The 27472-nt window shown below is 37.5% G+C and overlaps 1 protein-coding gene across 9 annotated transcripts in view; it reads right to left on the reverse strand.

The window, feature by feature from the left end:
* The window catches only part of Lrrc7 (leucine rich repeat containing 7), a 401293-nt gene that overhangs the window by 258267 nt on the left and 115554 nt on the right, over nucleotides 1–27472 (reverse strand). Inside the window, exon 3 of one of the 9 annotated variants that reach the window (XM_057793706.1) lies at nucleotides 22770–22845. The exons of the other annotated variants lie outside the window; for them this stretch is intronic. Within the exon in view, the coding sequence (XP_057649689.1) occupies nucleotide 22770 (1 nt within the window). The 5' untranslated portion in view covers nucleotides 22771–22845. The remainder of the gene's footprint in view (nucleotides 1–22769; nucleotides 22846–27472) is intronic. 9 annotated transcript variants of the gene reach the window in all.

The following is a 27472-nucleotide window of genomic DNA, read 5'->3' on the forward strand; positions in this document are numbered from 1 at the left end:
GAAATTCACAGGTATGTGGAAACTAGGCGGCATTAAGAATACTTGATGATCAAAGAAGAAATAAAAGGAAAGATTTGAAACCTCTCTAGACAAATGACAATGTGAATTAAAGAAGTCAAACTCATGAGATACACGAGAAGTTCTAAGACAGAATTTTGTAGAAATGAATGTTAACACTCAAGAGACGTACAGAAACAATGGGGGTGACTTAGAGGAGCTAAAAAAGAACCAACTAAACTCGAAGCCAACAGAAGTAAAGATACAAAAAAGATCAGAACATAAAAAAATAACAAAAAAACAAAAAATGAACAAGAGAAGCCACAGAGACAATCCAGCAAAATTGAGTTCAACACAATTGAAAAGACCTTAGATAGAGTGCTAAAAAATATAAATGACAGAAAATCAGAGGTGAAAGTAGAGACATTATAAAAATTCCTTAGAAATAGAAGGTATTATGAGAGACTATTAGGAACAATCGTACACCAAGAAGCCAGTTAACGTAGACATGGATTCATTCCTAGAAAAATTAACCTGTCAAAACACAATCAGGCAGAGAAAGAAAGTCTCTACATTCTTAGTTTCTGTGACCAATGCCTAACAAGAAGACACTTAAAGGAGAAGGGATTTATTTTGGCTCAGGGTTTTAGAGTACTGTATACCACAGCAGGGCAAGTGTAGCCCTGTCAATGAAGTACTGCTAGCTACTTCTTAAATTCTTCCAAAAAATACAGCTAGAGGAAATATATTCGAAGCCATGCAGCAAGGCCACAAGCACCATGACACATAAGCCAGACAAAAAATACAGAGAAGGAAACTATAGGTCAATATCTCTGAAAAACATCAGAAACAAAACACAGCTGGAAACACAGTTCAGCTGGATAAAGTACAAGTCATACAAACATGAGGATTCTGAATTCAATGCCCAGAACTTAAAGGAAACAGTCAAGTGCCCAGTGCTCGAGATGTGGAAATGAGACCCCAGGATTCACTTGGCAGCTGACCTAGCTTAATTGTTGATGTTCAAGGTCTGTGAAAGACCATGTCTTATCTTAAAAATTTCAGGAAGACAACTGATGTCAATCTCCAGAATTTACACTCATGCTTATACCTTAGAAAACTAAATCTCACAGCATCAGAAAGATCCTACATCATAACCAGAACATACCTCGTGTAAAGTCTTTTACAGACATTGTAGAACAGTCAATGGACTACTTCACATGCTCAGAATGAGAAACTGAACCATAGGCTCATTCCAACTGATTTAGAAAAGCATTTGTCAAAGGTCAGCATCACGTCATTGAAACAACCCTTAATATTGTAAGTATAGAAGAAAAATTCCTCAACCTACTACACTCCACTCAAGGAAACTCGAACGCTAACACCGTTATCAGTGGGGAACAATAGAAAGTGTTCCCACTAAGCTCTGATCTTGCTCTATATGCTTGATTTAGTGTTAGAAGTATTAGCCACAACAATCGGATAAATAAAAACATAAAAAAGCAAGAATGTGACAACAATCAAAAGGAAAAACTAAAATTACTTTCAATATTTCTGTACGTGCAAAACACTAATAATTCAATAAAGAAATGTTCTAGTTAAGAAATAAATTTAGTAAAGCCACAGAATATAAACTCATATAAAATTATTTTCCTATGTAGAAGTAATGACTTGGGTAAGAAAGAAACATAGGAGATAATTTCATTGTAATCACATCAAGAATATCAAGATAAATAAACACCCAGAGATAAATTTAAGCAGAGACCTGCTATATACTTAAAGTAATCAAACATTATAGAAGAAATTGAAGACAACATAAGCTATTCCATGTTTATTATCAAGACAAACATTGATAGGGTATTTACACCCATGATACTACACAGATTTAACTCAGTATCTGTCAAAAATGTTGTCATCATTCTTCACAGAAATAGAACAAATAATACTGAGAAAGCAAAAAAAGTTGGAGACATTAGACTTCCTGAATTAAAGTTACATCACAAAGCTATACTATCAAAATAATCCAGGGCTGAAACAAATGATAAACCAATGGGACAAAACAGAAAACCAAGGGGAAAATAAAGGCCAATCACTTGGCCTTAATCAGGCCATCAGAGGAAGCAACAAGGAATAGCTACTCTCTTCAGTAAATGGATCCTGGGAAATATACTTCATTCTTCTCTCATATATTACATCCTGACCACAGCCTCCCTTTACTCCTCTCAGCACCATTTTCCCGTATTCCCTCTCCCCCAGATCCACTGCTCCTCCACTTTCCTTCAGAACAAAAGCAGGCCTCCCAAGGACATCAAGTGAACACAGTATAAAAAGATGCAGTGAGACTAGACACAAAGCCTCCTATCAAGGCTGGATGAGGCAACCCAGTAGGAAGAAAAGGGTTCCAAGACAAAAGAGTCAGAGACACCACCCCCAACTCCCACTGCTGGAACACCCACAAGAACATCAAGCTACACACATAACCATAAGGTGTAGCTCAGACCCATGCAAGGGACACTCTATGACTATAACAGAATATCATCAGGAATAATTTCATTCATTTTCTTTTCAGTTGTGTGGATCTCTCCTGGGCATATGGGTTGTCTGGGCTCTGGTTCCTGACTATCTACACAGTCTCATGCATGGACTCCCTTTCATGGGACACAGGTTAGACTAAAATAAGAACAAAACAAATAAGTTGGATATTGAGACTTACCCTTTCCTGTGTGTCTGTATGTCTGTGTTCAGACTGAGGTGTCTGAAATATACTTGTTTTCACTGCTGAATTGCAGATATTTTAAATTTATTTGACCATAGACATGCATAGCATGATGGTGCTTCGGTCACAACTGCCCCACTTTATAACAAATTTTCTGTGGTTCTTAGTCAGTAAAATAAAAAGTAATTTGGGAGTCACTTGTGCCTAGCATAGATAAATCAGGTTCTTAATTAACAGAGATAAGGAAACATAAATTTAAAATAACAAATAAATCACATTATTCGTGTTTTCTGGATAAATAAAATTACTTCACTGAGTTACTCTCTTCCCTTCCCCACAGTGGATAATGTGTCATTTTATGGGTTGTGAGGAAAATTGTGTTCACAGAGACAGGAACAAGGACCAATTATGAGCTTAATTGCATGTCTAACGGGCAGCAGGATCCTTGCCAGGCTTCCACTGAAGGTCTTTGGATTAAGAGTCAGGAGATCTGGACTCTAGTTCCATTTCTGCTGTCAAGCAGCCACATGGTTTAAGCCAAATCACCTCTTCTAAATATGTCTTCAGCTATAAATAGAGCAGTTTCAGACTGTTATGATTGTCTGACTTTACTGCTTCCTAAATACACAATACATGATCTTTAAATGACTGTTTCTGCAAAAATTTACTTAAGCTTTTTTTTTTTCACCTGGAATATTTCTTAGAAACTAGTTACCTTTCTACATTTTCTGCTTAACAGATTCTGTCCCAACTCCTGAAAATGTGAAGTCATTCTGAGACTCTACAGAACCCATTTAAGCACCATAACGGTGCCCGTGCGATGTTCAAAAAGCTCATTCTACAGAAGTGTATTTTCAGAGGATCGTGTTTGCTGCAGCCTAATCTCCATTCACATTCACATTTTAATTCAAGTGTTTTTGTTCTCAAAAGGTACATGGAACCGGATATGTTGGCACAAGCTGGGATTCCAGCTTTCAGTAGGCTGAGATAGGGAGCCTCCTGCAAATTCAAGTGTCCTTTGCCACATAGCGAGATTCTGTCTAAAACTAAAACCAAAACAACAAAATATGGAGGCAGAACAAACTCATCATTCATTTAGTCAAAATTAGAGTCAAACATTACAAGCATATATTAATCTTACATCTCCTTATTTTGTTCTAGAAGTGGATCTGTTAGTATATTTACTTAATACAATTCCTCTCCAGATTATGGCTTTTGTTTATCAACACAAAACAGTTTTTTTTTTTTATTTTCTAGCATAGAGGACTTAAAATAATTGCTGTTTTACATTAACTCAACTTGGGCAAGATATTGAGGTCTTTTAAGTATTTAATAGCACATTCTTTTTGCCTTGATCAGAATTGCTGTTGTGTATCAGTGACCAGAGGTTTTATTGTGATCATTTGTATCTTCCTTTGAACAACTGCATATTTTAGAATTTTTAAACAACATTTACAAGTCTGTTTCTTTGATACAACGTTAAATGTTTGGTTCATTAAAAAAACACTTAGTTCTTAATAGTTCTAGACTTTTTAAAAATCAGTTATATTAAAAGTATCTGATAATTTTATCACAAAATTAGAATTATTTTGTAACTTATATCACTTTTTTCCCTCCTGCTTGATTATATTTTCTAAGTGTTAGGTAGTTCAAAGAACAGATTCAAAGTCTCTGGCATTTCCAAGCAATTATCCACAAGACAACATTCTTTTTATTATAAAGTAGAAGATGAAGGACAGTAGAAAGGAACTCTTTCCTGCTTTATTTCTATGTACAAAATTATTTCTTACTATTTATAAGTAGGTTCTGGCGGCTGTGGTTCCTGTTTCATAAGCAGTAATAAACTGTTCTTAGCATCTGATGTTATTCTGCTATCTTCAGAATGCATCAACAGAGTTCTTGGATAGATTTGCTAACGTTCACAGATGGAGACCAAATCCACTAAGTTTGACATGGTACATTTTGTCTCACATAATGTTTTTTCCAATTTGTTGTTTGATAGCAAAGGGAACATTTTTCAGAAGCATCATCCAAGCAAACAGCTACCTTCCCAAAGGGCGAACAGGAGTTTCATGGCGCCTCTTGTTGCAGGGGCTGAGAATGGGGCAGTGTGGTTTTGGTTCATCGGCTGAAGCGCCTGATTGTCTCTGCTGATTCCACATTTTGTAAAACAGTAGTTCTGCCGTTACCCAGCTCAGAGGCAAACCTTTCTGTGTTCTTTACTGTTCCCGTTGGGCAGAGCTGAAGAATGCTAGTTTTTTTTTTAACTCTTTCTTTTCCAATTTGTAATGACTTTAATAGTTGCAAGCTCCCCAACCACAAATAAAGGTCTCCTCTTGTTTGTTTTCATTTTGCTTGGCAGGAACAATAGAGATTTGCTTCCTTGAAATGGAAGAAAATGTGATTAATTTTCACATTTCCTTGGCAAATGATCACAGAAAGGGCTGGATTTGGGAGCCAAGTTCTGTGTTTCCAATTCTGTGATTCTCTATGATGGCAGGTAGTCCGAGGTAGTGGAAACTACCAGCTGGGCCTTCTTCTCAAGGAGCGTATCTCAAAATAGGGGTAGCCAAGGATTTTTCTTCCATTGCTGCATGCTTATAGCTTTCATGTAGCTTTATTCTTTATTAATTATATTCTAATTACATTCTACAGGCAATTTGATGGATGGAACTGGGCGTGTGAGTATGAATGCCATTTCCAAAGCGAGTGTATAAGTCAATGAGGCTATCATATGCTTTTGGGAGTTTTTAGTGACAGGGCATAGTGAAATGCCAAGTGATGCAATTTGTTCACAGATTCCATAAATTACTACATTTCTTTTTCGCCTTTGACTCTCTTGACTTTGTTTGTTTTGTTTTATTATTATTATTTTGCTTTTGTGAACTCAACTCCTGAATTCACATCTATGCCAGGAAGTACAAGTGGCTCCCCAAACCCTCAGAGTTTCAGAAAACACCTGTCACTAAGACATTTTAACTTATTCTACTGATAATCAGACAAAATATGGTCTGATATCATCTGAACCATATTGCAGACAACTGAAGGTAGTTGGTATTGCATTAAGTAGCTATAGGAAATATAAAATTGCAGGGTGTTAAAAAATAAAATAAAAATGATAGGATAGTGTGTGTTGACTCAAATCCCTCCTGGGAACTATTTTACATTATTGCTACACTCAGTGCAGCCATAAATTAATAATTGCTGGAATAATTAACAGTTTTTATTAACCTTTTCTATATTCATGAGCGTGAGATTATGTTAGAGTTTTACATATATAGTTACAGCCTCTTCACTTAGCATCCTTTTTGAAGGAAAAACAAAGCCACACATAAAATATGCAAAGTCAGGCTCTTCTGTGTAGTCAGAGCTTGGAAATGATGGAAATGATGTATTACCTTAGCTTGTAACTTCTGAAATCTTTAACCTAGATGCTACACAGAAAACCTCCTTTCTAATGTTAATTGATATGAAAATAATCCTGTAAAATATATCCATTTTCTATCTAACACATGATAATAGGCTCGGGTGTACGAATCCACATGAATTTACCCTATCCTGTTCCCTGTGCTTCAGGTAAACTGAAAGCTATGGATCAATGAGAACAGGAAAGGTAAGAGATCTACGTAACCAGAGAACACATGAGTAAATGAAGCTTCTATCTGTGAAGATCTGTTATTGAGGGGCTGGATAAATGGAAAAACCCAACAACACGAGAGGGTGATGGGGGGCTTCAGTAATGCCTCCCTTTACGGCCATGGGTCACACGTGGGTCACGGCCCCTTTGTAGGGGTCAAATGACCCTCTCACAACAGTTGCATATCAGATATTTTGCATATCAAATATTTACATAATAATTCATAACAGTAGCAAAATGAAGTATCAATGAAATAATTTTATGGTTGGGAATCATCAAGAGATGAGGAATTGTATTAAAGGGTCTCAGCATTAGGAACGTTGAGAACCATTGCTTTACAACAAAGTGCACGTGGAAGCCTAGCTTTCCCATCATGCTCTGAGGAACCCAGAACCTCACACTTCCTTGTAGAATGGACTCACCATTCATACTGCCACAGGTTGCCATAAAGCTCTTCAAAAACAGCCGTGGAGGGGCACTGTCGTTTAAGCTTGCAATTCCACCTCATTCAGAATACAATCTCCTGGCTTAGAAACTCAGCTGCCCTGAGTTCTGTTCACACAGGTTCTGTTCCAAAGGACTTTCCCAGCGACAGTGGACCCTTGAAGCCTCAGGTTACCCTGGTTTCTCTTTCTCTAACCTCTGCTGCTCAGAAATACTCCACATACAAATCTACGGAGCCCAACCGAAGACTCACTCAATTTTCCAGCCTCCTAGGTGATGCAGTTCTAACGGGTTCAGAAACTACCAGATTTCACAGATAATTAGATATCTTGCTTCACAGCCTCTGACTCTCATAACCTTTTTTTTTTTGCACTTTTCAAAAGACTTTTTGCTTCTGTGGACTCATTTCCTGAATTAACATCTCACTCCAGACCCCCGTGATACATTTCAGAGAACCACTGACATCTTCACGGCTGAGGTGGCTGTCCTCTGCCGTCTGTTGTGGTCCCTCCCTGTCCTTACCCCTACTCCAGCCAAAGGCACCACATTCAAAGCCATCATAGCCTCTGTTGCCACTGCTGTTCTATTGTTCTTGCTTTAAGAAGATTTTAGTTATTTTTTATCTCAAGAGTGTATCACTCTATAGAGTTTATTGGGGCAATAAAATTTTTACAATACTCTTTGCATCTAATTTAGCAAATCCTTTCATCATAGCAGTACGGTAGAGATTGAATGGTCCTTCCCACCATGCAGGAGCTTGTGGGTTTTCCTTTTGCAACTGTGGCAACCACAGCAAAGTCAGGAGACACCTCTCCATCCCTCAGTGACTTTAGAAACATCATGGGGGTTAAAGTATGGGTCTAAATACATTTGGGTTACAGAGAACTTATTCCATCAATGTCTGTTTCCCTCTGCTCAGTGCTTCCTTCCCTCTTCATGCACATGTTTCTCAATATCATTTAAGCCTCTAACTCAATTCCTCAGTGCTAGTTGTGATGTTATTGGCTCACAGAGGAGATGTATAGTCAGACACAGCAGTCATGGGGCCTGGTTGCCTGCCATAGGAACCCCTCTTCATGAAGACCTGTGGTGCTAGCTCAGAGAGAGCAGCACAGGCCTGGCTATCAGCCTGGGTGTGTGCCTGGCAACAGCTTCCACTCATCAGCCTACTGGTGAAACCCAAGCACATGTGTGCCAACCTCTCTGCTTGTCTCCAGTCTCCCTCTCTTGGGCTGGTAGCTCTGCAGTCCATCTATGATTCCTAGAACCTTCTAGAACGTTCCTTCCTATCACAATAGCTGTTCCACAAGGACGCTTGAGTTGTATGTTGGCACTGAGGTGCCTCTGCAGACTCTGAAGAATCTTTGTCAACTATTTTATTTTTGCCTTTTTTATATAATTGCCTTCACAAATTATGAATGACAACTTCTTTCAGAACATGTTTAGAACAGGCTAATGGATTTCAAATAAAAATAAGCTCCATGTGTGTTTTCTTTTGACACAAAATTTGTTCTATTTGATCTGTATGACATCCCAAGTGTTCCTAACAGTGGGTTAGGCTTTGCCTCTTTCCCCTTTGGGAGTGTGTAAAAATTTATCACTGGAAACCATAATTCAGCATCTGAGTACCCATCTTTTCTCTCAGTGGCAAGACACAGTAGGATGGTCTTGGGGGTTAGGCAATGGCAGGAGCTCTAGCTCTGAGATGGCTGGGGATCGTAGGAAAACAGCTAGCTTTCTCTCTACCACGTCCTGGGTCCCTAAGGCAGGGTTCTGGGTGGATGAGGTGTGCTAAGTGCATTTGTTCCCTGAGGACACTCGAACAGCGCCTGCCATTCCTGCGGGCATTTCTTTCCTGTGTGACCGTGTCTTCCTTCTTTGTGTGACAGGATATTCATACCCTGCTTTCCTATTCCCTATAAGGGATAAAGGGCTGTGCTTATGAAGGGTGGGGTTTGCCCACCCTGTTTTGTTCCTCATAGGAGGAAGTGTTAGGGCAGCATGAGTATCTGCAGGCCAAAAGTCCCAAATGTTCCAAAATTTAAGATTGTTGAGTACAAACAGTGTGCATGACCTCACAGAGGTTGCAGTCATAGTCTGGGTGGGTACCCTAAAAGTATGATTTAAAACTGCTTCCAATTTATGTGCATAATATATATAATAAACAAATAAATGGCACATTGACATTTGTGTCCTATCTCTAAGATGTATGCGCGCACACACATACACACAATCTTTTAAAACATGAAGACCCTTGCCCTTCACCACCTGTGACAGGTGACAAAGTTGTCCTTCTCCCTTGCCAGCTGAAGCACTCAAGAAAGTGGGTTCTGCACCTTACCTGTGCAGCGCAGAAGAGCTGACCCTGTTTCTGGGGCTTGGTCAGCCTGCCTGAGAACATGAGTGTGGGAGATATGGCCCCACCCCTAATCTGTCATAGGTGTCATTGCCTAGGCTCAGTACCTTTTTCAGCAAGGCATTCTTATCTTGCTTCCTCTGCGTCTGGATCATGACTATAGACTGTGACTTTCCTCTTCCCAGAATTCTCCTGTTCTCGTTGCTCAGCCTCTACTTCCAGCATGGTCCCCCTGCCTATACTTCCTGCTTGGCCACTGGCCAACCGGCATTTTATTAAACAAGCACAAGAAACAAATCTTTACAGAGTAAAACCATTGTCCCACAGCAAGTGATCAGTCAGAAACTACCAGGAATGGCACTGAATTCTAAACCAGATGAACCTACTTGAGAACATGTATCTCAAACAGCTGGGCCCCCGAAATCAATAAAATAGCAACAAAGAAAATAATACAAAGAAGCAATGAAACAAAGAGCTGATTCTTAGAGAAAATCAACAAGATAAACAAACCCTTACCCAAATTAATCAAAAGGCAAAGAGAGAACATCCAATTTAACAAAACCAGAAATGAAAAGGGAGACATAACAACAGACAGTGAGGAAATTCAGAGAATCATTAGGTCATACTACAAAACCTGTACTTCACAAAATTGGAAAATGTAAAAGAAATGGTCAATTTTTTGGATAGGGACCACATACCAAAATTAAATCAGGATCTGGTGAACAACTTAAATAGACTTATAACCTACAAAGAAATAGAAGCTGTCATCAAAAGCCTCCCAACCAAAAAGGAAGCCTAGCACTAGAGAAATTCCCAGGAACCCACAAGGATGACCCCAGCAAAAACCCTAAGCAATAGTGGAGAGGGAGCCTGAACGGGCCTTGCACTCTAGTCAGATTGATGATTCTCTTAAATGTCACATAGAACCTACATCTAGCAACTGCAGATGGAAGCAGATGCAGAGAACCACAGCAGAGCAATGGGCTGAGCTCCCAAAGTCCAGTTGAGGAGAGAGAAGTGAGAATATGAGCAAAGAGGTCAAACCATGATGGGGACACCCACTGAAACAGCTTACCTGAGCTAATGGAAGCCTTCCAACTCTGGTCTGACAGCATAGGACCAAAGTAGGTCCTCTGAATGTGGGTGACAGTTGTATGGCTGGGGCAGACTGTGGGGTCACTGACAGTGAGACCAGATTTTATCCCTACTACTTGTTCTGGTTTTTTGAAACCCATTCTCTCTGGAGGAATACCTTGCTCAGCCTAGATATAATGGGGAAGGCCTTGATCTTGCTTCAAAGCAATGTGCTGGACTTTGTTGACTCCCCTTGGAAAGCCTTACCCTTTCTGAGGAGTGAATAGGGATGGGATAGGGGTAGGGGAAGGTAGAGGGAACAGGAGGGGGGAGTGGGAAATGGATTTGGCTTGTAAAATGAGAAGAGATAGTTTTTTTTTCTTTCAAAGAATAAATTAAAATAAAAACTGCTGGATCTCATGGTTTCGTGACTCATATGCCTTTACTTTCTGGATCCTAATCTGCAACGGACTGAACATTTATAACATGTCAAATTCATGAGTTGGAAGTCTCATACAGTAAGGTACTGGGATGAGAGCTTATGCAGAGTATTGGGTTCTCAGGGCAGAGCCTTCATAAATGGAATGAGTGCTCTTAACCACTGAGCCATCTCTCCAGCCCGCATTGACATCTCTTAATCTGGGAAATGACTTCAGAACAGTTATATAAAAGCATAAAGTCATTTGTATGCTTTAGATTAAAGATAAAAGATTCTCTCATTATATAAACTGAGCTCTTCATTATCGTTGGTGAATTTAGTTGAAAATAAATAATTATGAGCCCATCATCATTATAAGCTACAAGAAAGAGTCCACTGCTCTGGGGAATTAAATATAGAAATAAATTATATGTAGAAGAGTTATATAAAAACTAGCACAAAACAATAGATGCATTTTGACACACATAACTAAGAGGGTGAAAACTGACATCAATAAAATCTAACTTTACTGAGGAATCATTTGCAGTGCATTAGAAAGCAAATAAGGCAGGCCTGTGGCACATACACAGAATAGTTATGAAGTGATAAAATGAAAAATAGCATTATAACAGACAGACAGAGCTATATGAAAGCCTTCATTTCTTTATCAGAAAAAGAAACAAACATTGGCAATATTCAAGACACTGCTTTTTACCCAGCAGAATCAGTAAAACCAGAAAGGAAGACTGTTGCCTGGCCTACTTCTGGGTAGTAAGGCAAGGAACAGATCCTTCCCCACATGGAACGCTAAAGAACAGAAGGATGCTCACAGCCCTGGAAAGCAGGAAACCAGCCAAGAATTTAAGTGCAACGCCATGTTCAATACAGTATGAATAGTGGTAAAAATGAAACAGTCTTGATGATGAGCAATTTTACAAAATCCATACAATTACAAAATGGCATACCATTGTGCCTATCAATTCCTTGTATACCTTGGGACTGACTTGGGTTCCAGTCTTTGCTTATCTTAGTACCTGAAGGGTTAGGTATCATCTGCTCTTCACTGTACTTGTCTGGATTTTATCACCTGGAGACTGTAAAATTTTATGCATTCAATGCCTGACATTCAATAAAACTCTACTTAAAGATACAGGTACAAAAGACTCATCACAAAAAGTAAATAGCAAGTATATAAAGTCATGTGTATGCTAATTAACTCTGCCAAGCATTTCTCTTGGATGAGGACTTCAAAAGCTGTGAATACAGCAGAATGGTTACAGTTTAAAAGAATACACTATAAAAAATAAAACACACAATTTCATTAAGTATTTTAAAATATTTGTTTTAAAATAAGATCATGTCTACATGGGAAGTAGAAAAAGACAAGATCTCCTGAGTAAATTGGGAGCATGGGGGCCTTGGGGGAGAGTTGAAGGGGGAGAGAGGCAGGGAGGGGAGCAAAGAAAGATGTAAAGCTCAATAAAAATCAATAAAAAATACAATAAGATCATGAAACTTATTTAAAGAGATAGTATCATAATAAAGTTAAAAATAACCAGTACTTCAGAGTCATTAGGAAAGAACTTAAAAAAATTACATTATTGTGCTCAATCAGGTGGTAGAAAAGGCACATAATAGAATCATCAGAAAATTGAAATATAATGAAAGATCAAGTAGACTTGGATTAATAAATTGCTTAACTTCAGAGCATAATAAGTAAATTTCAAACCAGATTTGAAATCCAGAAAAGTGAACTGGAAAGTAAAGCAATAGAAACAACCTGAAGGATAGCAGGGAAAAGTTCTAATGCAGAGGAAAAGGGTGAGAGAAGAATGCGAGCCAATAGGACAGGCTCGGGTTGAGGTCTCAGAAAGAATCAAATTGGAAGAATAACCAATGAAACAATGGCTATGAATTTCCTAAACTGATGGAAGGCTTAAACCTACCAAAACGGAAAAAAAGCCACTCCTCAAAATATAGTAAAATGCTGACAATGAAAACTAAAGGGGGACTATCCAAAAGCAAGTACATAAATCAGAAACAAAAGAATCTCCAGACTAGAAAAATTAAACTTAAATAGAGATCTCTTCAGTAAACGGCTAATAATGAAGTGCAAGTATGCTCAGCATGGTTAGCTACCAGGAAACTTCAGATCCAAACTACAGTGAAATGGTGACAGATCCCAGAGTAGAGGACACCCACACTGTGGAGGGATTTCAGAACCGCTATGAAGAATCCCGTGACAGAGGGCGAGTAGAGACCTAGGCAGTGATGATGGAAAACTTTGCTAAGACACAAAGGAAACTTTGGAGAGCTGAACAGAAGGAAAGAAAGTTTGGAGTCCTTTTCTGGAGCCTCAGTCCTCAAGACTGTTCATTTCCCAGTGTGAGTATGTAAAGATAAGGGCTGGGAAAGTCTTTTCAGTAACACAATTTTATGGGCAGCAAGAGCAAGAGAGCAAGTGCTTGAGTTAGTGAGAGAAGAGAGAGGAAATAGAGGGGAAAGAGGAGAGAGAGAGGTGATAGGGAGAAGAGTGGGGACAGGAGAGAGGAGAGGAGACACGGGAGAGATAGAAATAGAGATGGATATGACAGAAAGATAGATAGCAGATAGAAAGATGATAAAAGATGATAGACAGACAGACAGATACATACATACATACATACATACATACATACATACATACATAAGCAGGCAGATAGAACAAAGCCATGATTGCAGTAACACTGGCAGCAGGGAACATCTTTTTTTTTTTTTTTTTTTAAATCACACTCAACCAGAACAGTACCAAAAAGTCATCTCATATTCAGAAGGCTATAGAGGTAAAGATACCTCTAGAACTCACACTGGGGATTTAGAGAAAGTTTTTTCGGACTGTAGTCTAGAGATATCCTGCAGAATAGCACTAGACGCAGTGCTAATTCAAGTTAGAACTGTAGGATACAAACTCGTTGTGAGTCATAAATTAGAGTGAAACCCAAAGGGACAACTATGGCTCCCACAGCCATTCTAAGAGCTCACAGAGGCATACCAAGGACATGGTCCCATGTGTCCTTGTGAAGGACTGCACAGAGACAGGTGGTTCCCCTCACCTTGCCAGTAACACATAGAAACATGCCCAGGACCTGTGTCCACAGAAAGGATTTCAGGGAGAGTCTGGCACCTGCATCCAGGCAAGGAGCTTCATACAAACTACACCTCACCTACTTTCCTTTCTTTTAGTTTTGTATTCCCCTTATTCAATATTTAATTTCAATTTACTGGACAAGCCTTTACCACCCTCTCTCTTTCTCTCTTTCTCTTTTTGGAAAAGGTATGTCTGAGATTCACAGATTGACCTGGACTTTAAGTGTCTCCTCAGTCTTCCAAGGGCTGGGGTTGTTTTAGTTTGGTTGATTGGATTTCTGAAGCTCCTTCTTTTGTATCCTACATTTAGGCAGGACCCCTTTGACTCACCTTTCTCTTTATTGTTCTCCAATTTTCATTTGCTTTTCCCCTTTCTGTTCTTTTTTTCTCTAATAGTAATAGCTAGTCTCATTTATTTCCTTCCTCATCATAGATTTCATCATTAGTGTTTTGTTATCTACTTTTTTCTTTCCCTCCATACTGCTGGAGGTGAAGGGGCTTGTTTTAAATTGGTTATTACTGTATTTTCCTGTTAGCAATATCTGTTGGTTTTGGTGACCTCTGTTGACAGCACTATCCTGGACAGTGCTCAAGATTCCAGCTTTACATGCTGAGAATACAGGCTGAGTGTTTAGCAGATAAGCTATGTCTGCATCCAGAAGAGAGAAAGGCTACCTCAATCCTAGTACAAACTGTTTCCACTTGAACATTCCAAATATTTCCACTAAAAGAATCCAGGTAATTAAAAAAATCACTATCACACTGCAGAATACACATTTTCCTCAGTAGCTCGTAGAGCTTTCTCTAAAACATAAACCACATTTTAGGACACATCCTACTGACCTTTAAAGAAGAAATAGCACAATGTTCCTCAAACTATTCCATAGCTTAGCAAGGTAAAGAATGTTACCAAACTAAGTTTTGAAGCCAGCATTAGCTTGTCATCAAAGCTGATAAGAACACTATAAGAACATTATAAGAAAAATTATAAACCAATCTATCAGTTGGACATGAATTCAAAAACAAATAAAAATCCATTTTCTATAACAAATAAGGTTTTGTGCTATGAATGAAAGAGTAACTCAGAACACAAATCAATCTATCAATGTTTCTATATCATATTATTAGACTTATGGATAGAAATCACATGACCATTTCAATAGATACATAGAAAGTCTTGCCAAAACCCTCATCCATTTATGATAAATTATTCAAAGAAACTAAGAATAGAAGGAATGTACCTTAACGTAATAAACTTTATGTGTGACAAACCAATAGCTAATATGTTATTAAGTAAGGAAAATCTCCAAGTGTTCCCACTAAAATCGGGAATGAAACAGTGTTTATTCCCCCCTTCTTCAAAAAAGTGCTTTAATTCTTCATTATAAAAGAATGTTAAGGGAAAGAAAAAAAGGGGTACAAATAGGAAAGGAAAAGACTAAATTATCCCTGGTGCAGATAATATGACCCCGGGCAAGAGGCTATAAGGGCAGTAAACATCAAGGACTGACAAACACAAAACAAAGTATCATAAAACAAAATTAACATATGAAAAATTAAGAGCTTTTCTGTACACCAATAATGAACACATTGAGAAACAAATCAAGCAATCAATATTATTCACAGTTTCAAAAATTCCCAAGAATAAACGTAATCAAAAAAGTGAAAGTATCTACAATTTTAAAACACTGAAGAAAGAAATAAAAGAAGATACCAGAAGATTAAAAGACCTCTCATGATCATGGGTTTGCAGAATTAATGTGGTGAAATTATATAGCTATATTACCAAATGTGTTTCAGAGATTCAATGTAATTCCCATCAAACTTCTAATGACATTCTTCACAGAAATAGAAATTTTTTTCCTAAAATTCCTAGAGGAGCTCAAAAGACCCTGTTGTGTGACATTTTGTTTGTGTTCTGGCAAATAAAGCTTGCCTGGGGATTAGAGGGTGGAGCTAGCCACTAGCTAACCATAGAGGTCTGGAGGTCTGTGCAGACAGGAGACAGGAAGTGATACGACTGGACAGAGAGAGGAAATGATAAGGAGGGAGCAGAGAGTCTTGGAACATTTCGTTGGAGAATTCCGAGAGACTAGAAGTCTCTGGTGGCTGCTGCTTTGCCTCTCTGATCTGTTAGCTTTTACCCCATATCTGACTCTGGGTTTTCATTGATAAGACTAATTAGGATCCTGCTTCATCTGACTTCCAACACTGGATGCCAAATATAAACAAACATTTCTCTTACCTGTTCCCAAATATCCAGTGGCTGCTTCTCAAATAATTGATTTGGAGGCTAAATATTATTTATAAACGCTTGGTCAATAGCTCAGGTTTGTTACTAACTCTTATACTTAAACTAACCCACATTTCTATCTATACTTTACCGTGTGACTTGGTACATTTATTAGCATGACACATTCATCTCCTATTCCCTCTGTCTGGCTGGCGCTGCCTGAGTTGGCTCTTCTTTTCCCATCATGCTTTTGTTGCCACACCTATACTTCCTACCTGGCTACTGGACAATCAATATTTTATTAAACTAATTTGAGTGACAAATCTTTACAGTGTACAAGAGGATTATTTATTCCACAGCAAGACCTCATGCAGACAAAGCCATTTTAAGGAGAAAGATCTCTGCTTCAGGCACCCTGATAACTGATTTGACTTCAGAGTCAAAAAGAACAGCAACAACAACAAAACCCATCATCATCAACAACAACCTCTCCCCTCAAAAACAACAAGAACAACAACAACAACAACAAAAAAACAGGGTAACAATGTCACAAAACAGACTTATAGAACAAGGAAAATAGTAGAACTAGAATCAAACCCACACTGCTACAGCCAAAAAAACCCTCATCATCAGAGAAACATCTTCAACAATGAACTGGGGGAATTTAAATGTCTACATAGAAATGACGGATTTCCCTTTCCATCTTTCACCATGTATAAACGTTAATTCAATGTAAAACCAAAAAAATTGGTTAAAGTCTTGCCTGAAGCTCTGAAGCTTTTAGAGAAAAACATAGTAAAGCCACTCAAGATACAGGCATAATAAAAAACTTCCGTCAAAGGATTCCATAGTTCAGGAAATGGTTAACATGAATTGACAAATGAGATCAATGAATTAAACAGCTTCTACATTGCAAAGGAAACAATCAACTGAAGAGAGAACTTGGAGAATGGGAGGAAGGCATTGTCAACTCTATATCTAATAGAGGATTAACATATGGAATAATTAGAGAACACAGCCAGATACTCCAAATCTAAACAATCCTGTCACAAATCGAGCAATGAAATCGACAAGCAGGCAGTTCTCAGAGGATGAATTTCAAGTTGCCAATTACACATAAAATATAGTAAATAGCCTTATCCACCAGGAAAATACAGAGAAAGAGCACACTGAAATTCATTATATTCTATCTAATCCAGGTCAGACTAGTTACCAGAAAATATTTACAGCAAATGCTGGTGAGAAAGAAGGGGAAAGATGACTCTCATACAGTCTTGCTGGAAATGAACAATAGTCTATGCACTACAGACTAGAGATTTCTAAAATTTCAAAAATATAACTCCCACATGATCCAGCTTTACCACTTCTGTGTATATATATAAAACTCTACGTTAACATGCCAACAAGATCTTTGCACATGACTCTTCATTACACCACCATTCCTCACCACTGAGTTTAGAAATCAGCATACATGCCCATCAATACACATATAAAGTAATTGTATATATTTGGCTTCATACAGTTGTCTCCAATTCTATTCATTTTCTGAGAAATTACATAATTTAATTCTTTACAGCCAAATAAAGCAATCCTTTATATAATAAAACAAGGAAAACAGTAAGATATTTACTACTTATATAAAATGTGGAAGCTGCAGCATTGTGGAAAGACCTTTTATAGTGCTCAAATCATATAGCCTGTAGACACAAAGTTCACCAAGGAAGACAAAATGTGACATTTCGAAGAGAAACAAAAACGGAAAATTTATTTTTGGCCCACTAGAGAGGTTGTTCCATCAGGCATAAAGAAGATATTATCTGAGATACAGATATTCAAGAAAAGATGAAGAACCACAGAAAATATAGGACATATATTTGAATATATGAAAATATATGAATAACTGGTGACTTTAAGTAGGCATTGACTATGGGAATGGTGTTGAGATGAGAGTGTATAAAAACATGCAGATGGTAACTATAGGGAAGCTGGCAGTACTTGAAAAACAACAAAAAAGTTTTAAAGCAAAATTGGTTATTAATGATTAAAAAGATATATTTTTGTGAAGTATTTAGCCCATAAGTCCACTTTAATTGTTATCTAGGTGCTCTGCACAATACTTTTTATTCTTTTTTTTCACCATCATCAAGTTGATTTTATTCCTGAGGTAACAGAATGGCTCAATATACGTAAATCAGCAAATGTAATACATTGCTTACATGAACTCAAGGACAGAAATCTATTTATTTATTTATTTATTATAGATTTCTGCCTCCTCCCCGCCACTGCCTCCCATTTCCCTCCCTCTCCCCCAATCAACTCCCCCTCCCTCAGCAGCCCGAAGAGCAGTCAGGGTTCCCTGTCTTGTGGGAAGTCCAAGGATCTCCCACCTCCTTCCAGGTCTAGTAAGGTGAGCATCCAAACAGCCTAGGCTCCCACAAAGCCAGTACGTGCAGTAGGATCAAAACCCAGTGCCATTGTTTTTGACTTCTCAGCAGCCCTCATTGTCCGCTATGTTCAGCGAGTCAAGGACAGAAATCTTGTGACCATCAAAATTGATGTGGAAAAATCCCTTGTCAACATTAACATTCTTTTTTTTTTGTTTTTTATTCTTCACAACACTTCAATATACTGTTTGAAATTTTTACATTGAACTCAGATTATTTATATAACCTGATATATATAGTAAAGCCATTTTTACTTTTATCAGGAAAAGGAAGAAAAAAGACAAAAGGATAAGAGTCATCTTTACTTAAACAAAACATCTAAAAATAATCTTACCGATTCTGCACTGATTGCAACTAGACAAATTGCCTACATCGAGAGGTAAGGAGAAGCAGAACTACAACAATCAAGGATTATATGGAAAAGTCTCATAATTTCATATTGTTTTCAGTGATATTTATTTATTAAGGATTCAAAAATAATAAAACTATTCTGAGCCCATTCTCCTCAGGGGGAAGAGGATGGTGAGATTTTCACCCATTTGCTAGTTCTTAGAAGCACACCTGCTGTGTGGCAGGAACTACTTGGATTTCCTAGGAAACAAACAGAACACTGGCAGCCTCATGTGGAAAATTGGTTGAGATTAACAAATTAAATAGTAATTGACTATGGATATTTGATAGAATTAGCAGGGAAGAAGGTTTTCTTAACTAATATATATTAAATTGAATTAGCTATTCAAATTATGGAAAGTTTTAGGATATTAAAACTGGACTTCCCATGGTAAATCCAAAAAGTCTCCCATTGGGTCCATACAAGAAGAAGCCAGGGCACAAAGGTGCCGTATTGGCTTCATAGACCACGTCTTTCTCAATGTTGGATTGGCTAATTAAGCCAATTCAATTACTAAGTCTTTTTCTGCCAGTCACCCTACCCAAGAACTTTCAAACAGAGGAGTCTAAAATGGCTGAAAGACATTTAAGGAAATGCTCAACATCCTTAGGCATCAGAAAAATGCAAATCAAAACAACTCTGTGATTCCATCTTACACCTGTAAGAATGGCCAAGATCAAAAACACAGATGACAACTTATTCTGGAGAGGATGTGGGGTAAAGGCAACACTCCTGCATTGCTGGTGGGAGTACAAGCTAGTACAGCCCCTTTGGATATCAGTATGGCAATTTCTCAGAAAATTAGGAAACAACCTTCCTCAAGACCCAGCAATACCAGTTTTGGGTATATATGCAAAGGATGCTCAATCGTGCCACAAGGACATGTGCTCAACTATGTTCATAGCAGCATTATTTGTCATAGACAGAACCTGGAAACAACCTAAATGCCCCTTGACTGAAGAATAGATAAGGAAAATGTGGTACATTCACACAATGGAGTACTATACAGCAGAAAAAATGACACCTTGAAATTTGCAGACAAATGGATGGCTAGAAAATATCATATTGAGTGAGGTAACCCAGACCCAGAAAGACAAACATCATATATTTTCACTCATAAGTGGTTTTTAAACATAAAGCAAGAAAAACCAGCCTACAATTCACAATCCCAGAGAACCTAGGCAACAATGAGGACCCTAAGAGAGACGTACATGGATCTAATCCACATGGAAAGTAGAAAAAGACAAGATCTCCTGAGTGAATTGGGAGCATAGAGATCATGGGAGAAGGTTGAAGGGGAGGGGAGAGGAAAGGAAGGGAGTAGAGAAAAATGTAGAGCTCAATAATATCAATTTAAAAAAGAACTTTTCAGCAGCTTTAAATACCAGTATACTTCTATGCTACTTATTTGGTTTCAGTTTTCTCTTATTTTATGCTTCATTCCCTTCAAACAGAATCCTGATGACTGGATCTTGAGCCTCAGAACTGTACCAGGGTGATGTTCACCTTTCCTTTTGTAATGTATATTTTGCCTGGTTAAATTATTGTGGTTTCAAAGATAATCTCTGTCTGGGTAATTCAGCTCCCAGGCCTGACTCCAGCAAGCCCCTACTGTGATCATTTTCAGCCTACTGAATTTAGAGGCCCAAGACTTTACCTTTCTAAACACAGTTGCACAGTAATAACCTCTACTGGAAGTCAACTGCCCTTTTGTTAATGTTCCAGGTCACAGTCCATCATCCAAAATTACTGTGGAACCTGGAATGTGCATTTTTATTTGTTCTTTGAGAATTTCATACAGTATATATTGATTGTATTTACCTCCCTCCACTAAATCCTCCTATATGTACCCTCCCTTCCCTCTCTATCCAATTTTGTGTCCTCTTTTTTAAAAAGCACATTGAATACAATTTGTGTTGCCTGTGCATTCTTGAATATGTGGCCTTGCACTGAGTGAGGTTGGTTGAGTATGGTCAACCTACAGGGGTCACAACTTTGAAGTAAACTGACTTTCCCTCTCTCAGCAGTTATCAATCACCAAGGTCTTTAGCTAGGGGTAGGACTTCATCCTTACCTCCCCTCTCCATGTTGGATTTTGTCTGGATTGAGCGTGGGACCGTTGTTAAGAGCCAGAGGCCATGGACGACTACAAGGAAGCAGTGTTTTCTCTGACCCAACATGGCAGTTGCACATATGAACACATGAAGTTGTGACTGCATGCATAAGATGTTTCTTTCAAATTAAGGACTTCCCCTCTCTATCACTATCTTTAGTTTGGGCTTTTACTATTTACACCTGGTTTGTTTCAAGTCAGTTTCCTGGCTGCTATCCTCATATCCCCAATAGTCCAGTCGCACCTGCCTCCTACTCTTCTCCCTTTATTTAAAAATCAATTTTGCTTTTAGTTTCTTTAATGCTTTTTAAAAATCACAGAGATCTTGAATTATTTCATAGTACATATACAAAGGTATTTTAAGCATGCTTTTACTATTTTCTTCCTTTAAATATGAGGGTTGCCTAGGTGAACAATATGAAAAGACTCTTGAATCTTGAAGGTGTTCCTTCAAAGCACCTCAAACCATAATAGTATAGCTTTACACCAGTCCATCATAAAATCTCTAAATCTGTAAGCAAATGCCTTAAAGACAAATAATTTACATTATAAAATTTTTATCTTGGTTTAGTTATTGCTAAGTATCCTTCCTCTCATACCCTGTGGTCTCAACTATATAAATATTTGATGGATTTTATGTATGAATTGTTTATCTTCTGCAACTTTTCATTCATAAAGCTTTTACAGGATTTTGAAAAGGAAGATTCTTTTCTTGACTTGTATAATTCTTTAGGAATCTGTATTGCTAAACTACTCAAATACATTACATAATTTATATAGTTTCTACTTTAGAACTTTATTCTACTATAGGATTTTGAATATGGAAATACTTAAACACAATTTCTAAAATTTCAACTGTGAACACCATAATTCTTATATACTTCTGCTGGCAAATGTATTACAAGCACAATTAATACTGAGAAAGATGTGGAACTTATTACTCTTATTTTTAAGATTTAAGAACTTATGGCGCAAATTTTTATCTTGAAATGATGCTTGTGTGTTTATGTGTCTATATATGTTAAATATTATACATACAGTTTATAATTGCAAATTTACTTGCAGTAATTGATGTATGTGCTCTCTAAAAATCCCTTTTGCCTAAACATTTAATTCTATTGTAGTCTTTAAGATAAATTAGAGAATGAGCAACTTTGATCACATTAACATGAATCCAACAGATTTTTCAAAAATTTCTCTTGCTATTCACTTAATCTTATTTATCCTTTTCTCTCTGTTGATCCTCCTTTCTAATCTACTTATCCACACATTGCATGGTTTTGTCATTGAATCTCTGATTTTATCTCTTTCAAATGTCAGGGTGTTATGGTAAGTACACAGCTACTGCCCTGTGCCTGTGGTGTTTTGTTTCATAATACATGGATGTTTTGAAATACAATCTTAAAAAAATATGAATGTATGATTTCAAGATTATTTCCTCAAATGGTTTTTGACAGGAATTAATACATTTGTGCCATGGTTGAATATGTCACCAGAAATTAGGAGATCCATTTACTCTTTTTATGACTGAATAAATATTGAATTGGGAATATAAAAGTAAGGCCTGGGGGAAGATACAGTACTTAATTCTCACATTTATGTTAAAAAAATAAATTCATTATTACTGACAAAAAATGAGTTTCCAAAAACCCACAATGGCCATTATTCTTCCTAATTATTTTTCTGGTGTAGTAGAGCTCAGCACAAATATTGCTAAGTATCTCTTTAAAGTTGCAAGACTATTTGGTCACCATAGCATTAAATCCCAGAACACGACTGAACCCTGCACACTCAGGCATAGGAAGTATCACAGTATCTACTTGCTAGTCACTCCTGTCTCTGAAGACGTCTAGGCTGTGGGCACTTTGACTTGCATTCTTTTCATGTAGCGGGCTCCTTAAAAAAAAAGAAAATTTAAACAATTTTAATTAGCTATACTTATAAATTGACAAATGCATCTAAATGAACATAGTAAGCAAGAACAGAGTAGCTGCTAGTTGCTACACTTCCTATCAGCATTTTTTCCCAAACACTATCCAAACGTTTGAACCATGGCTGTGCAAATTCAGAGTGTGACAGCATCTCCCCTTTCTAAGTGACACTTCATCCCCAGGAGAAGACTGCACACACCATAATATTCCCTTGCTGCTTTAATGTTGTACTAACAGAATGATGAATGAAAAGTGGACTTTCCTTTTTTTTGGAAACTATAAAAACATAATTTCTTTAAAAGTATCATATAATTTGTTTCTTATAGATCAGAGGATCTTCCAGTAATTCTATTTGAGTGAAATTCTATGTTCTCACTACTATAAACATCGAATTAGTAATTTCCAGTCATCTTGAAACAAAGTAATCTGCTTTGATGTGGTCCATTCTCATGCAGAAGGTAGCTATGGCTGATGTCTTCGATGTATCATTTACAGCAAAGAAAAAAAAAAACCCAAGCCTAACATATTCCTATGCACTTGTAATAATCAAATTTTGAAGAATAGTTTCCATGGGGTGAATAAAGTTATATACATTCATTTTACATAATTATTTGACTTTTATATTGTCTTACCCATGGTTGACATGGGAAATAAAAATGTACTTTAAAATAATTCAGTTGAACATTCTCTATAGAAAGTCTTTCCATTCATAGCTTATACGAGACAATATCTAGGCAATTATTAAATTATCCAGGTTATACAAATCCACGATTTACTATAGAACTTAGAAGTATCTAGTTCAATCAGAGCTAGTCAGGGCTGAGGGATTTTATGGAGTTCAAGAAGATTTTACTGTTACTTTCACTTAGTTAATATTGCAAACAAATCTTTAAGAAGTGGGGTGAGAAGATGAAGGAAATATTCAAGATTCAGTTAATTATGTCAACTGTGTACAGAAGAACTTAGGTACTAAGGGCTCACCTCCAGGGAGAACTCTAAAGTGTGTTTTGGAAAATTAAAAGCATACAGACAGTGTATAAATAGCAATTAAAATGATGAAGATTTTGTTCATTTAATTGATGGAATGATTTCTTTGTTTGAAATGTTCAGTCTTAGATGAACTAAGGCTTAACAAACATGTGTTTAGGCTCAAGTAATTTTCTGATTATATATGCATTGTTAAAGTGAAATCCAATGCATCTATTATACTAAACATAAAAAACAACAGCAACAGAGGATGAGAGAGATATTAGAGTTGCTGTGGCTTAACATCTTTGTAGACTTGCCATTGTATCAGAGAAAAGAAATCCAGGTTCCCTCTCATGACACACAAATACCGACTCAGCAGCAAGGTTTCTCTGCATAGAAATGGAGACAGGGTCCTCTTCTCTCTACTCAGCCCTTTAATTTGCCCAAGTTCTCACACTCTTCAGATATCTGCAAGCCAGCATGCACAATCCACCTCAGAGTTCTGGCCATGAGCTTCCTCATTTGGGTCTGTTTTGGTTATCAAGTGCATACTCTATGGGTACCTTCAAACTCTGCATCCCCTGGATGATCCTATTTACATCTTGTAATCAAACTAACTGCTACTTCCTCTAGACTGCTCTCCCTGACCCACCATCAGAGTTCTACTTAAGAGCATATATTGAATACTCTATGCACTCCATACAGTGGTTATTAATTTATCTTTGGGTGAAGAATTTATGTTTTCATTTGAATTTCTTCTAAAGAGGTTAGTAGGTTTTTATGAGTTTGTCCTCTCAAAGGGGAGCAGAGGCCCAGAGCAGCAGTGTGTTTGTGGGTCATATTCTCCATGGGAGAGGAAGGTTGGTATTATTGTTTGGATCTTGACTCTTCTTCAAAAGCCATGTTTGAGTCTTGGTCACCTGACAATAGAACTGTTGGGGGGTGAAGGAACTTCTTACATGTTAGGTCCAGTTAAAACAAATTAGGCCACTGCGAGTTGAACCTGAAGGGATTTTGGCATTCTGGCTCTCTCTTCTCTCTTAGGGTCCTAGCCATCGTAAAAACAGCTTTGCATCTCCATGCACTGTAGCACAATGTTTGGTCTCACAAAAGTCTCCCAAACAAACAAACAAACAAACAAACAAACAAACAAACAAACAAACACCGTACTGGTTATGAGCGGAACTTAACAGCCCAGATAAGCTTTTCCTGAAAATCAGTTGATCATCTCAAATATCTTGTCATAGCAACAGAAAGCTGACTTAGCTGCTGGGAAGCAAGGAGACCTGTTTTTAACAAGGCTGTGGCTCCTCTTCATAACAAACATCTGTATATGCTTTTCTGCTTGTAATTCCTAAATAATATTGCTACTAAGATGTTGGCTAACCATTAAACTTGACAAAGTAGACAGTCCTAGGCACTAGCAAGATTACCGAGAAGTGTGTTCCAGCAAAGCTCTTAGGATAGTCATACATCACGAACTGCTGTGGTTAACATCTTGTAATGGGAATGATTTCTGAAGAATAAAATGCTGAATAAACACTTAATAATTCCATAGGATGAAGACCCTTTGATAAGTTTTATACTACAGCTCATGCAGATTCCAAATATGCCCAATTTTAATAAGCAAGATTTAGTTGCACTGAGCAGGAACATATCTGATGTTACTGAAATGGCCATTGTACAATCATCTAAAGGCTGTTGATATAGCTTAGGTCTTCAGACTAGAAAACAGGAGTTAGCTACTTTAATTTTATTTCCTGAAAAATGACAATATTTGAACTTCACTGTCTGTTTACATTTAATATGTTGTTAAAATCTAAGCAATCATTTTTATTTTATTATGACAAATAAATTTGTGTCAAAATACATCATTCTACTACCAAAAGCAATATCTTTTATTTTTTGATAGCCATTTTACCTTTTACAGGGTCTTTCTATATAGCTCAGTTTGGCCTCTAATGGATGAGAATCTTTATGCTTGAGTCCCTCATCCACTCAAGAGCTGGGATTACAGGCAATGAACCCCAATAAAAGTGTCTGCTTTTGCTCATGCTAATTTACTATTTGCTATGCTGAAATGAACACATAGATGAATTTATAAGAAAATGTGTTTGAATCCTGTAGGATTCTCAAATCTGAGCAGATTTGCTTCTATCTCTATCAGAACTGGATGTTTGTCATGATTCATGTGATTAGTGGGATATTGACATTTCAAAAAAAAAAAACAATGACGACAGACAAAACCACCATTTGGTAATATAGACTCCAGCACACCAGCATTCATGGGTCCCTTCTCTTAAATAAAATAAAATGCTCTAAGGTGTGTGAGTGGAAATTTTCTACTATTTCCCCAGACCCAGCTGGTGCAAGGTATTCTCTGCTGAGTGCCTGAGGCTGAGGTGGAAACCTGTTTCAGAGACTTTTTGAGAAAGCTTATACATGGATGTATTGTTTGAAAACCTTTTAGAAGGCTCCTTGCTTTGGGCTATATTTCCTTTTGAGGCAATTCCGTTTCTTGTTTTCTTAACATTCTAGAAATCAAACCATGTCCCTGAATGTCATAGACATATGTAAACCATGGCAATGAAAAAACATGCACACTGCAGTATCTGAATACAGTCCTCTGGAGTGCCCTTTCAATCAGCACTTGCCCATAGTTTGACCTGCATTTCTGACAAACTACTCAAAAGTAGAAAGCACATGTTAAAAATCCTCTAGGCACAAATTCCTACTTAACACACGATTTCCCAGGGGCAAAGCCTTGTTCAGTTACACTTTTAATCAGCATGTCTGGTCTGACTGCAATATTTAACACACATTGCCGCAGGCTTTAGCGTGAGTGTAGAGAAATAGACCAGACCTAGATGTCAAGCTCTACAACCTGCCACTCACTAATCTTATAGTTAAATATGATTCTTCATCGCAAACATTGGAGCAATGATTAAGTCCATCCATTGAAAACCACAGGGTAGAGGAGTTCTACCTGCCAATTACAAAATTTAAGATTGAGGACCCAAAATGATGCTTAAGTAAAAAGTTCAGAGAATGTAAAATGTCAAATATGCTTTGAAAAAATATTGATTTGTCTGAAAACTTTAAGTTAATGCCATGGTCAATGTTTTCTTAGGGTTTCTGTGACATGATTACTAATTGTTATTGATTTTATAATGATGATAATATCCTAGGAGTTGATGAAGCACAAACACTGCATAGCTAAGAAATTATAAGAGTATTGTGGGATATTTTGATTGCTCTGTAACGTTCAGAGAATAATAGTAAATAAAGTTGACCCTGAACCTTTGATCACCTGACTGGAATTAGCCTTAGAGAGATCAGCAATTTGGATAGAGAAGACACACAGGAAGGAAAGGGTGGGGACTAGATTTTGAACTTCCTTTTGGTTCCGGGAAGAGGGAAGAAAAGTGTCTTTTGAGGTGTCTTCAGTTGAAAAATAAAGTCAACTTGTTGCTACTTAACCTCTCTCCAATTTTTCACTCCTGAGTCTTGACAAAAAGAATGACAGAGACTTAATTTAAGTCAACACATCATGGCTGCAACTCTGCCATGGCTGTGGGGACAGAAGTTCTGTCAGGCCATGGCCTGAGTGGCCAGCTGGGCAT

The sequence above is a fragment of the Chionomys nivalis genome, chromosome 18 (assembly GCF_950005125.1).
Source record: "Chionomys nivalis chromosome 18, mChiNiv1.1, whole genome shotgun sequence".
Classification (NCBI taxonomy): domain Eukaryota; kingdom Metazoa; phylum Chordata; class Mammalia; order Rodentia; family Cricetidae; genus Chionomys; species Chionomys nivalis.